Raw genomic sequence first — 13516 nt, forward strand, 5'->3', positions numbered from 1 at the left:
TTGTTCCTGTTTCGGGTCGATGGGTGGCGAGGAAAAAGTAAACTTCTCATGCGAGTTGCTCATCATGTTCTAGTCCCTCAACACGCACCCCACCCCCCACACACACACGCACGCACACACACACACACACACACACACACACACTTCATTCTCCATAGCAGTGTGTGGGCTTCCCTGTAAAGATTCAGAAGGAGCGAGACCACTGAAACCCCGTGTCTTCATTTCCACCTCACACTGGATGCTGGGGCGACTGTTATAGTGGGTACAGGACCATGAGAGGAAGATGCCTCGAGACAGTCTGATCACCTCTGAGAATGACAGTAAGAGTATGACCGTCTTTATATTTTCATGACCAAATTGCTATTCTGGTTTTTCATTTTATGATGCAGGAGTTTTGTTAATAGAGGACACTCATTCTTTGTGCCTGTGGAGACAAAGGCCTGATAGATTTACCTACTCTGTTATCATATACATTTTTAGATTATGTCAAATCTTAATTAAGAGAAAATATTACTGATTATTTAAATAAAGCAAGGCTTTTGGTTCATGTGTTTGTGGTGCCTTCATGATATAGTTCTGCTAACTGATCTGATCTGTTCAGTAATATGAATAGAAAAGACAAGTTAAGACAGTACAGTAGTATTAATAATGAATTTCTGGTCTTAACAATCAATTAAAGGCCACCCATCAACCACCTCAAACATATTTAAGTACTACTTTCTTGCATTCCTCACTCAGCTGCATATTTGGTTGCTGGCCTCTGGCCCTCGGATGTCTCCCCACCCTGTGGGCTTAGCCACCCCGTCTCCCTTCATTAGGCTATTGTTTGTCTCTTTTGTGCCTCTCTGCTGCACACAGCCGTAATGACCCATGTGCAGGCCACTCCGGTTACACTAAGGACACACATCAAGGGCCGACTACATAATTTTGTATCCAATTTGTCAGTGGTTGTCTTTGTTTTCCTCTTAATGCCCCTTTACTGCAGGACAATAGTGTCAGGTATACAATAAGGCTAAGCTCTACTAGGGATCGGTGTTGTATTGAAGATATAAAAGGGAAAGGACAGGATTTATAAAGCTGAGGTTATCAGAGGGCGAAGGAGTTGGTTATGTCTTAGGGGCTTTACTGTATAAACTTGACCTGAAAAAACATGATAAACATGAGATCTCAGGAGAAAAGAACAATAAGTAGGATTTAATACAAGAAAAGAAAAAGTTACACAAATGTTTGATATCATAGTGCCTTTTTAGAAAGACATTTAAATAATGTTGTTCATTCCGCTATAACACTGTAAAAATGCCAATTGATATTCTTTGGCATAAATAATGATTACAAGTTGGTCAGACTTTGAAATATGAAATTTTCAGTATTTAAAGAAAAATCTCCAGAAAACCAAGCCAGTATCTAGCATCAACAAAAGTGTGAGCCCCGATAAAGTGAGAATGTTTTGTTTCTGTTGTACTTTACTCCATGTTTACTCATCACCACTTATATTGAATACATTATATTTACTAGCGACTAGCGACAATAGGAATTACTCCACAAAAACAGAGGAAACATGGGGAGTAATCGAGCAACAAGAGACGAGGGACATGACTCTACAAACTCAAACAACAAACACTGACAACAAACAACCCACACACCAGAATCATGACAGCTGGACCTTCTAATTTCTGCTTCTGTCAGTCTACACCAAGTTATAATAACTCACATCAGTACCTAGCATAAATATGTTTTAAAAATCTGTTTGTTGACAACGTGCACACAGGTAAACAACGTGATATCATGGGATGGTGTATAAATAGCACACCACTTTTGTTCATACGCTATATGGTGATACCAGGCTGAATTAAAACACCCAGAAGCCCGTGTGAATGATCTGCGACACATAACACTACACATACCGTCCTCCGTCACATAACATTCTTCCCAGGCATCTGTATTGCTCTCTGTCCCTGTTTCTAACTCCCCAGACCTGCCATCCTCAAGCTGTCCGCCAGATTCTAATTCCCTTATCAGCCACTCACCATGTATATCAATTCACTTCCCTTCCCTCCCTGTCTACTGGAGGCTTGTCCCTGAGTTTGCCAAACTGGTAGCATTCTCAGGTGGAATTCCAACTAGGTTCAGTAATATGAGAACGAGAAGACTACGAGAAGAGTCAGTGAGCTGGACAGCTGAATATTTGTGGCGATGGGCAGCTCAGTCTCAGTGGCTAGGACGAGGAGCTGGGGAGGCGTGACAATGGTGGGAGCCACACATCCTACTGGAGGGCTTCCAAGAAGGTGGTTCCAGGGCAGGATCATTACAGTCAGGACAGGCAGGTTGCAGGCTTACGAACCCAAGCCTAATTGATTGGATAAAGGCAGACTGAGGTTGCTAGAAGGCTGGTGGGTAGCAGGCAGGAGGCTAGCAGGCCAGAGTGAAGGCTGGTGGTTAGCATGCTGCAGGTTAGCTGACTGGGAATCAGAGGAGGCTGGAGTGACAGGCTCAGAAAAAACAAGTAGAGCATTTACTACTATTTCACCCGTTCATGTACGGGCTTGCTTAGTTTTTCTTTGTACTGCCTTATCCCTGCAGTAAGTGTCACAGTTTTTGTTAATAAATCTCACAAACTAATCTCTGGCTTGTTGTGTCTGCATCGTGGCCCAAAACCCCTGCTTCCATGAGACAGACATAACAGTAACAATGTAAAGTAAAAAATAAATGACACAAGTTAACAGAAGTAAAAGAGTACAAGAGTTTTCTTACCTTGTTAATTTTCATAATGAAATTATCTCTCTCCCACAGTTGAAATTGGACTGGAATTTACAGGTGAGTGGGTTATTAAATGTCATTTCATGAATCACTAAAGGTTCCTATGTTTCAGGCTAGAGAGGAGGAGGAATTTTGACCTCTTAATAGTCTGTAGTATATATTTTCTCATTTCATCCTGTTCCTGGTGTTGGGATTATGTAGGAGCTGTTTGTTTTTGTTTCTTCACTTCTGTCAGAAGCTCCACTGTGGCGCTAAACTCTGCTGCCACCATTTACCCAACTGGGGTTGCTGCTCCCGAGTACATCTATTGAAGTTCCTCCCCCATTCTCAGTCCTGTAAACTTCCTTTTGTGTCTCTATCATGACCCTGTGTCCCCAGTTATCACAGGATTATCATACCTGTATAGCAGTGATGGAGAAAAGGAGATGGCTTAATTGAGTAGAGAACAATGAAAAACTTCACAATACTGTGAGATAACTGGATGATTATTAGTTTATAGCATCACAGAGAAACAGAGAGTGACAAATAAATAATCTGTGCAGCATCTTAATGCATATTGCATCACTGAACAAACACAGCATCTATGTTTTCACACCAGGGGACGAGGATGACGTTTTCACTGTTCAAGACGAACTTGAGAGAGAAGAACGCAGAAGAAAAAGAAGGGATGGTGACAGGGAAAAGAAAAAGAGGGGAAATAGGAGGAGAAAGGGAGCATCTAGAGCAGGAGAAGGGGAAGATGAATTACAGGCCAGGCCTGAGAAAACAGAGAGGGGTAGGAGAAGGAGAGCAAGGAATGATCAAGAAGCAGAAGGAAGAGTGAGGGACGAAGAGGGGCAGGCCAAAATAAAAAGTGGTAAGGTGGCAAAAACGCGGAAGAATATCAGAAATGAAGAAACAAGAAAAATGGAGCAGGAGGAGGGAGAACCTGAAGAAAGAAATGCCAAGGGAAAAAAGAAACACAGAAGTGCCAAAAATGAAGAGAAAGAAGAGGAAGGAGGTAAACGTACAGTAAAGAAGGAAGCACAGAAAGTGAAGAAGAAAAAACACAACAAAGTAGTTGAAACAAGGTAGAGCTTAATCTTAAAAAATATATTAAATTCACTTATCTGTAGTTTCCTGCAGAAGAAACTATTATTATCCCCCATTCTGAAATGGGCCTTTTTCAACACAGTACTCTATGCCTCAGTTCAGAGCAGGAGACAAGTGAGGAAGATGACAAAGAAGAAGAGGACAATGAGGAGAAAGAGTTGAGGCCAGAGTCTCTGTCACCAGAGGAGCTGGAGAAGCTGAAGGAGGCAGTTGAGGAGAGGAAGAAACTGATCCAAGGTCTGAGGGGGAAACCTTGGCCAATGAAAAAGAAACTTGTAACTTTACGGTAAATTTACTCACTGTTTTACTATTGAAGATCACTTTCAATTAGGATCCTGAAACAACAAGTTCTCCGGATCAGCTATAATACAACTCATGAGCTGCAATTTATTCTGAATCAAATCATCTTCTTCCTTGTAGAGAGTCTCAGGAGTTTGTGGAGAAGTATGAGGGAGCTTTGGGGAAAGGGAAAGGCAGGAAGCTCTATGCATACAAGGTCATGATGACCAAGGTAAGGAATCACAGACTGATTTGATATCAGTATTTATTTATATAATTAATAATTATATTAAATACAAGATGCATTTTCTTTTTTTTTTTTTAAGAAATGGATGAAGTTTCAACGGGACTTTGAAAACTTTAAAACTGCCTGCATTCCATGGGAAATGAAAATCAAGGACATTGAAAGTAAGTTTGGTTTAAATAGTTTTTCCTCATAGTGTCAAACTTCATATCTACTGTTGTATTCTTATTACTGTATATCAATGCAAGATTAATCATATAGCTCATACTGTATGTCTTGCAGGCTTCAACAGTTCCCCAGCTTCCCTGCTTCTGGAAAATCATAACTGATGTACTGTTGCTCATATTTATTCCCTCTGCCTCTCAGGTCATTTTGGCTCCTCAGTTGCCTCTTACTTTATCTTCCTGAGGTGGATGTATGGAATCAACATGATCTTGTTTGGTCTGACCTTTGGCTTGGTTATGGTGCCAGAGGTACTGTCCATAGCTTTTTTCATGACAAACAAGTAATCATTTTCTTGTATTCTATCTGTAGCTTTTTTTTCTTTGTTCATTCTGTTTGTTTGCATGCCTTGAGGTTTTTCTAATGAACCTCCTTGCTAACAGGCATTAATGGGGCGGCCCTATGGCAGCATCCCAAGAAAGACTGTCCCCAGGGCTGAGGAGGCCAGTGCCATGGACTTTGCTGTCCTTTGGGACTTTGGAGTCAGTTAATTACACGCGTGCAACATCACACTCACTTGAAGCACTTGAAATAGCATGTTGTTGTTTTGTTACATAATGCATGTGAGTCAGTTCACATTTGAAATATAATGATGCATTCTTTATTGCAGATCACCTCAACCTCAATTTCTATCCACAGGGTTACGCTCAGTATTCAGTCCTCTTCTACGGGTACTACAACAGCCAGCGTGCCATTGGCTGGCTCAAGTTTCGTATGCCTCTGTCATACTTCCTGGTTGGTGTGGGAACAGTGGCCTATAGCTATATGGTGGTCATAAGAACGTAAGTTTATTATGACTACATATAATTCATTAATTTCCTCTATGCACAATGTTATACTGAATCTGTATTTCTGATTAAAGGATGGCCCGTAATGCAAATGAGTCGGGAGTTGGAGATGATAACAGCTTTAATTTCAGTTGGAAAATGTTCACGAGCTGGGACTACCTGATAGGAAACACTGAAACAGCAGACAATAAGTTTGCCTCCATAACCACCAGTTTCAAGGTCAGTGCAGCTGCTGTTCAAGTATAGTGATTGATGCCATTTATCTTACATGCATCTATATCCTGTATATCCCTCCTTTTACCTCTCCAGGAGGCAATCTTGGAGGAGCAAGAGAGCCACAAGGATGACAACATCCATCTGACTCGTTTTCTCCGTGTGCTGGCCAACTTCCTGGTCTTATGCTGCTTAGCAGGAAGTGGATACCTCATCTACTTTGTAGTGCGTCGCTCTCAGAAGTTTGCCCTTGATGGACTGGATAGTCACAGCTGGTGGGAGAGGAATGAGGTAGCAATGAGGAATGAGAGCGTTTGGCTTATTGGGATAACTAATTGGAATATAGTTAATGTTATTAGTTACAACATGGCTTTTCCTGCTATAACAAGCCAAAACATCTGTTGTGAAAAAGGATTACTGATCAACTTAGTAGGAAGCTTACTAGTTATAACTGTGGCTCTGTCGAGTGTGCATACTAAAACTTTAGCAGTTAGTAGCTGTGCCCCTATCCATACTAACTGTATACAACATGTATTAAATATGAATCTTATGTAGTATACTATGGTGGAAGTTACTGTACAAGAAACCAACATACTTGACTTTATACAAACAAGAAATGATATACACTGGACATCAGTTAAACTGTGACTTTAGAATGCCACTGCCAATTTAAACTTAACAAACACACAACAAAATGTAATAGTGTTTTTGTTTCCGGAGGTCTTTCGGAAGTTTCATCACCATCCACAATTAGGTTTAATTGTCACTTTTTAGTATTAATACACTACATACCTAAAAATGGGCATATAGTTAGAATTTAGTGTGGATTTGTTAAACAGGTAGTGTTAAATTCTCTCTCCGCTCAAAAATATGTTTTGCTTACTGTTACTTTCCTTTGTTTGACCTTCACTGTGCAATATAATGCTTGTCACCTTGGGGTTACTGTTTGCTAAAGTGTTGGTATGGAGACTAAACAGGACTGTCCAGAGAGGCAGAGAAAAGTTTACTGCCAGTCCTGTCATAACATACTGGGTATGTGTAAGTGACAAAAAGGCTACATTCCATCTTGTATGTCATATGAGCTTTCATTAGTGTAGGCTGTTGTGTTTCTCAGGTGAACATGGTCATGTCATTGCTGGGGATGTTCTGCCCCATGTTGTTTGACGTCATCAGCACCCTGGAGAACTACCACCCTCGTGTTGCCCTGCAGTGGCAGCTGGGTCGCATCTTTGCCCTCTTCCTTGGAAATCTCTACACCTTCATCATTGCACTCATGGATGAGATCAACCTCAAAGTGAGAACAAGATCATGTAGATGTGTGAGGTGCTTTATTTTTTTTTACAAAATTCACACAAAATTTACCTGAGGTGTGTATATGTGCCGCAGAGGGAAGAGGAAAAGATAGTAAAGTTTAATATAACCACGTGGGAAGCCAGTCTTTACAATGGTACAATATCCGAAAACAGCACTGCTCCACCCAACACTATCCACCCTGCTGATATGCCCAGAGGGCCCTGCTGGGAAACCATGGTGGGGCAGGTTAGTGTGCATGTGTGTGTGGTTGTGTGTAAACTATAAATATATTATATGATGATTGTTTTTACAACATAAAGTTATGGGTACCCAAAATGACCAATATTAAAAACAAATTTTTATTTTTATTAAGGTTCAAGGTTCCACACTAGGTCCCCTTTATTTCTTATATACATCAATTTGAAATTAAAAGTGCTTCCAACAATACTATTATATATAATATATATAATTCTTTGTGGCATACTTTCAACAACGTGTTGGAAACATTCCTCAGAGACTTTGGTCCATATTGACATGATAGCATCACGCAGTTTCTGCAGATTTGTCGGCTGTACATCCATTATGTGAATCTCCTGTTCCACCACATCCCAAAGGTGCTCTTTTGGACAGATATCTGGTGACTGTTGAGGTCAATGGAGTATAGTGAAATCATTGTCATGTTCAAGAAACCAGTTTGAGATGTTTTGAGCTTTGTGGTGCATTATCCTGCTGGAAGTAGCCATCAGAAGATGGGTACACTGTGGTCATAAAGGGATGGACATGGTCAGCAACAATACTCAGGTAGGCTGTCACATTTAAACGATGCTCAATTGGTAATAAGGGGCCAAGAAGAATATCCCTAACATCATTACACCACCACCACCAGCATGAACCGTGATACAAGGCAGGTTGGATCCATGCTTTCATGTTGTTTACACCAAATTCAGACCCTACTGTCTGAATGTCACAACTCATTACACCAGGCAACGTTTTTCCAATCTTCTATTGTCCAGTTTTGGTGAACCTGTGAAAACTGTAGCCTCAGTTTCCTGTTCTTAGCTGACCAGAGTGGCACCCGGTGTTGTCTTCTGCTGCTGTAGTCCATCTGCTTCAAAGTTTGACATGTTATGTGTTCACAGTTGGTATTCTGCATACCTTGGTTGTAACGAGTGGTTATTTGAGTTACTGCTGCCTTTCAGTCATCTCGAACCAGTCTGCCCATTCTTGAGGCAACTCGAGAGCAGAAGTCTTGAGACATCTTCCTCAGTAAGAGGGAGAAATGCATTAAGTCTAGCCAGTCAGTGGCAAAAACAAGCACTTTAGTAGATGTCCTTTGATGGGGAGCAATTGCCTGCAAGGATAACATTGCAGCCCTGTTTTGCTGCTGGTGACTGCAACACGCTCGATTAATACTGGACCAATTTCAAAAAATGTGGTTCCAATTAGTCACATAAACACAAAAACAGGGGAAAATGTGTTGAAAAATACCGAAGTTACCCTACAATGTGCATTCAGTCACATTTTTCACAGCAGGTTCAGGCGGGGACAAGAGAGGCATCAAGTGGATGTTTTGGATTATGTCACAATTTATTTTGTTTAATATTGACAACTTTTGGTCACCATATGTTGATTACATTTGCTTGACACACAATTGTCATTGTATTAAGCAATGATTGATTTCTAATGCAAATAGAAATGTGTTCAGATCAGGTAATTAAAGGTCTTCATTAAAAATGAAATATAGTGTATTTTATGTTGGGTAGGACATGTAGTTATATTTAGTACTTTTAATAAACTACACATGCATGTTTTTGACACATACAGTGGTAAATAAAAAAAATATAACCTCTCTAAAGTGATCCTGATGATTCTTTGCAGGAGTTTGTCCGGCTGATCATATCTGATACTATGACAACCTACATCACACTGCTAATTGGTGATTTCCTGAGAGCTGTGCTTGTTCGCTTTCTCAACTACTGCTGGTGTTGGGACCTTGAGGCCGGATTTGTGAGTCATCTGTTTTAACTGATCACAGTGACTGTGATCAGTCAAAATGTGGTCAAAATGTGCACCTTTTTCTAGAGGTGAATTTAAACGTTGGCTATAAAAATATGAAGCAGAATTAATTTTGTCTATTTTGTGTCACATGTTAAAGCCGTCCTACTCTGAATTTGATGTCAGTGGCAATGTCCTGGGTCTGATCTTCAATCAAGGAATGATATGGTCAGAAAAGACATTGCTTTTATTTAAACATATTAACATATTAAGCAAGCTGTCACTTTTCATTGTTCATTTTATTCATAACCAGCAGCAATGGTATTATGGAAAACCACTCAGAGATGATGAATAGCATTGTTCAGTCTGTTCTCCAATCAGTGTTTTGCCTAACCTTTTCCTCCAGGATGGGTGCTTTCTATGCTCCCTGCCTGCCTGCCTTGAACGTCCTCCGGCTCCATGTGTCCATGTACCTGCAGTGCTGGGCTGTGATGTGCTGTAATGTGCCTCAGGAAAGAGTCTTCAAGGCCTCTGGCTCCAATAACTTCTACATGGCCATGCTGCTGGTCATCCTTTTCCTTTCCACTCTTCCTGCCATCTACACTATCGTCACTATCCCCCCTTCCTTTGACTGCGGACCCTTCAGGTAATGACACTTGTTCAAGAGATCTGCCATTTACAATTTGATATACTTTATTTTCTGTCACAATCACTCTCTTCTCCTTAGTGGGAAAAAACGTATGTTTGATGTGATCCAAGAGACTCTTGAGTCGGACTTCCCTGCCTGGTTTGGTAAAGTGTTCAGCTATGCCTCTAACCCTGGACTGGTGCTACCCTTCATATTGCTTATGGTGTGAGTCAGCAAACACTCAGCAGCAGCCTGCATGAATAGAGATGTTTTGTACAGCTTCAGATAATTTACATGACTATATCGTCATAATTTCTATTCAGTTATAAAGTGTAAGGTTATTTGTTACTTTGAATAATCCGTTGTTTTATCTTACAGACTGGCCATTTATTACTTGCAATCCACATCCAAAAGCTACAAAGAAGCCAATGTGGATCTTAAGAAAAAACTACAAACGGTAACCCGAAATTAGATTTTCTCATCTAGCACTTGTACTCCAGCTTGTATCTGCTTTTGAACACAAGCAAATAAAGTTTGCACTTAGAATTTGAAATTTTATGACACTCATAGTCAAGTGATGAGGGTGCAGGAAATGTTGTTCAAGAATGGTGTGACAAACAGTATGTCACAATGTTAATCTCTAACATTGTAAATATAGAGAAAAAATTTAATTTTGATTTCAGATTTGCTTTTCCAATTATTGTTAGAAGCTTTGAAACTTCCCCACAGTGTGTTGACGCACAAACAGACAGCTTGAGGCCACTGTGGCGTGTATTGGTATCATCAATCCAGCAGAGAGCAGCAGAGTAACAGCTCACAACTGTCCAAAAAACAGTGGCTTGGGCAGCAAAGGCTCATCACTATAATATAACAATTGATGTGCATTTCTGTAAGCGTTATTGTATGTTTCTAAACTTTAAAATGTTCTGTAGGTGTGCATAGTTCTCCGAATGGAATGAATTAATTTTTCTGCAGTCAGTCTTGTCTTGTTCTAATTTCTTGTCTGTCCCTTTCAAGCAAAATGAGGAGAACAAGAAGAAGAACAAACAAGCAGCACTGAAGGCACAAATGGATCTAGAGGAGGCCAGACAAGCTACATCATCACAGGCTGAACAGCAACAAAAGAACAACAACGCTTCACGACAAGACCAAGAGGGTGAGACTTTTGAATTTTAAATAAAAATAAAACAGATCCAAAGTAAACAAAAATAATCAAACAAAAAAGAAAAATCAGTTACTTCTACTACTATGGAGCCCTGAAACTAATAAAATGTAATAAAAGGCAAGTCAAAAATATAAAGTTAAATTTAAATAACTTTATTAAAATGCTTTAGCTACTGTTACAAGAGTTGATACAGTAATGTAACAGTCTTGCCCATCCACATTTGACAATATATTTCTCTTATCCTTCTTTCACAGATGAGGAAAAATACCAGGGCAGTAGTCAGCGGGTATATCATGGTAAGAATGGACGCAACCCTGCTACTCAGCTTAGAGACCAAGAGCGCCATCTTCCAGCCACCAGAGTCCCTGTCCCCAGGACCTATCACCATGGAGACCACGGAGCTCCTGGGTACCTGCCCGGTTTCCCTCGGCAAAGTGAACTCAGGATGCACAGGGAGCCAAGCCTGCAGAGACACTGAGGGAGTGAGAAACAACATGTTTGCAAATGTCACCTATAACCCAGCACTTCATTGAGAAATTCATGCTCAGATGTACACTGTCCTAAAATCAACATACTGACATTAATGCTTACTTGATGGCAGTTAGTGCAAATTTTCATCTTAATCAAATGGCTTTGTGATAAAAAGAAGTTGTAAGCATCTCAAATTAGTAGTTGTTTTTTTTTACTAAATACATAACAAGAGCACAATATAATTTTATTTAAATGTTGCATTACAGTATGCTAAATCTGCAGTAAATTGATTTAAATAAAGCTGACAATTCTCCTTCTGTACAAAACAGGGAAACATTAGTGTATCTGTATATTACATTGTTTGTAGACAGATGTGCAGCTTGCTTTCCATCTTTACATTATATACAGAGGTCTCCTTATTAGCTCTGCCTGGCCTGATCTTTCATATCACAGCAACTCATCAGTCCAAACAAATTATTTGTATTATTATTATTATTATTTGTACATATGTTTTTGAAATAGGTGAAGTAAACATGGAGGTGTTGTTTAAAAAAATTGCATTCATATATTTGTGATTAATTCTATACATACTGTATGTTGTTTACATCACATAACCATGCTTTAACTTAGGTTGTCAACCTCAGTTGATCTTTCAGTTTCCTGACAAATTAACCACACTGATATATATATATATATATTTCTCTTGTTCTCTCAGACACTGAGCACAGCAGCCCCTGGACTTGTGACAGGGCCAAAGTATTAAACAATTCATTAGACACGGAGGCCATTTAACCTAGCTAGGTAGGCTTAAATTATTCTCTGGCTGGACTTACATACTTAAATTTAATCCGTTTTTCACCTGCAACATCAAAATGATAAACTGAGAGAGATCTGAACTTGGAAAACACACATAAAGAGTGTCAGTAAATGAAAAAATCTAATCTGTGCCAAACATTTTTGTCTCCCAACCTTTATCACTTAGCATGGATGTCTGACTTCTGATCATCTGATACCTGCATGGCCATATCCAGTGTCCCAGTAGCTGAATCTGCTCTGCACTGGACACTGAGTGGTCCTGTCATCATTAACCTGCCATTTAGTTGACCTGTCAGCCAAATGTAAAAGTAATGCTGTTGTCTCATTAGTTAAACTTGATTGTGATTCAAAATCTTGTTTAACTGAAATTTAAGATGTGTGCAATGTAAGGGTTGTCACTGAGAAATAAAAATTTGTGTCTAAACCATTTAAGACAACAAGTCAACAAGCTCATAATGTTAAGGTTTGAGATCCTAGAGACCACAGACAAGAGATATGGAAAAGTTTCAACAGTCAGGTTTATTCTCAACTTCAGAAGGTGCAAATGAGGAATCTTGTTTCATGAGTGAGCAAGGTGAGGTGAGAGCAGATAGTTTGTCTGCTCTCACCTCACCTTCCCGGGAGGAAATGAATTGGAAGCTTGGGCAAAAAAAACAAAACAAAGTCAGGCAGGAGTCCACACGAAGGGGGAAACCCCCCCGCACAAGACCAGAACTAGAGATTGGCCTAATCTAGAGGCAGTAAGGACCACATTGGTGAACTGAATGATCCGGACAAAGACTACCGTGGAGAGCTGAGGTAGATACACTGCAAGGTCTTGATTAATGGATGTGACGCATATGTGCATGTGATTAGCTGGAGGAGAAAGACTGGAACGTCGTGCCCAGACAAGCGCGCGCACACACACACACACACACACACACACACACACACACACACACACAGGCAAAGAAGATAGGCTGACGACAAAAAAACATGTGGGAGGGGAAAGCAGCTGAAAACACAAGGAATGAGGAGGTAGCACAGCCAGACTATGACATATAATGCTACTGACGTTAAATTACAGTGCCAATCAAATCCACTTCCATTGATGCTCATGATCAATTCATGGCAAGTAAGCATTAAGTATTAATTCTGTAGTTATTTGAGAACTAGACAATGAAGTATGTCCCTATGCTTTATATTGTTGGCCAAGAATTGTCAATCACATGATTTAATGAAGACTGAGGAGATTGTAGAGGAGACAAGTAAAGCCTCCGTCATCTCTGTATACAGGAGACTGACATAATCTGACTCACTATTATTTAGCCAGGTAACACCAACCCCCCCGATGCCCGCTGTTTCACCCTCCTACTGGAGTTGCGTTTGGCTCCGTCCCAGTCTCTCTCCATGTTAGTACAATGTGGCAGAAAACTGAGCCGTGACAGGTACCGGATATCTCAATGTCTGCGGTACCACGATGGGCATCTCTTATTCACTAACAGTAATGAAGGGAGAAGTGAGACATTGTGGCACTACGAGCACTGATTTGACTACTCCTATGGTGTCCAGTT

The 13516-nt window shown here is 40.2% G+C and overlaps 1 protein-coding gene across 2 annotated transcripts; it reads left to right on the forward strand.

Moving 5' to 3' along the window:
• The first annotated feature begins 283 nt into the window (after positions 1–283).
• tmc1 (transmembrane channel-like 1) lies at positions 284–12393 on the forward strand. Of its 2 annotated transcripts, XM_046035063.1 has the most exons (21): positions 284–320; positions 2791–2814; positions 3356–3827; positions 3947–4135; positions 4270–4360; positions 4455–4536; positions 4739–4845; positions 4978–5076; positions 5234–5376; positions 5457–5601; positions 5692–5886; positions 6710–6889; positions 6982–7134; positions 8767–8895; positions 9044–9111; positions 9290–9529; positions 9611–9736; positions 9890–9968; positions 10529–10667; positions 10931–11158; positions 12130–12393. In XM_046035063.1, exons 1-20 carry the CDS (start codon positions 284–286, stop codon positions 11152–11154), a joined length of 2922 nt encoding a protein of 973 aa, XP_045891019.1. In that variant the 3' UTR covers positions 11155–11158; positions 12130–12393. The 2 variants fall into 2 exon arrangements, with proteins under 2 accessions (XP_045891019.1, XP_045891018.1); XM_046035062.1 differs by lacking the exon at positions 12130–12393 and having other exon boundaries at positions 10931–11334.
• The last annotated feature ends 1123 nt before the right edge of the window (positions 12394–13516 follow it).

Source organism: Micropterus dolomieu, linkage group LG21 (genome assembly GCF_021292245.1).
Source record: "Micropterus dolomieu isolate WLL.071019.BEF.003 ecotype Adirondacks linkage group LG21, ASM2129224v1, whole genome shotgun sequence".
In the NCBI taxonomy this organism is placed as follows: Eukaryota; Metazoa; Chordata; class Actinopteri; order Centrarchiformes; family Centrarchidae; genus Micropterus; species Micropterus dolomieu.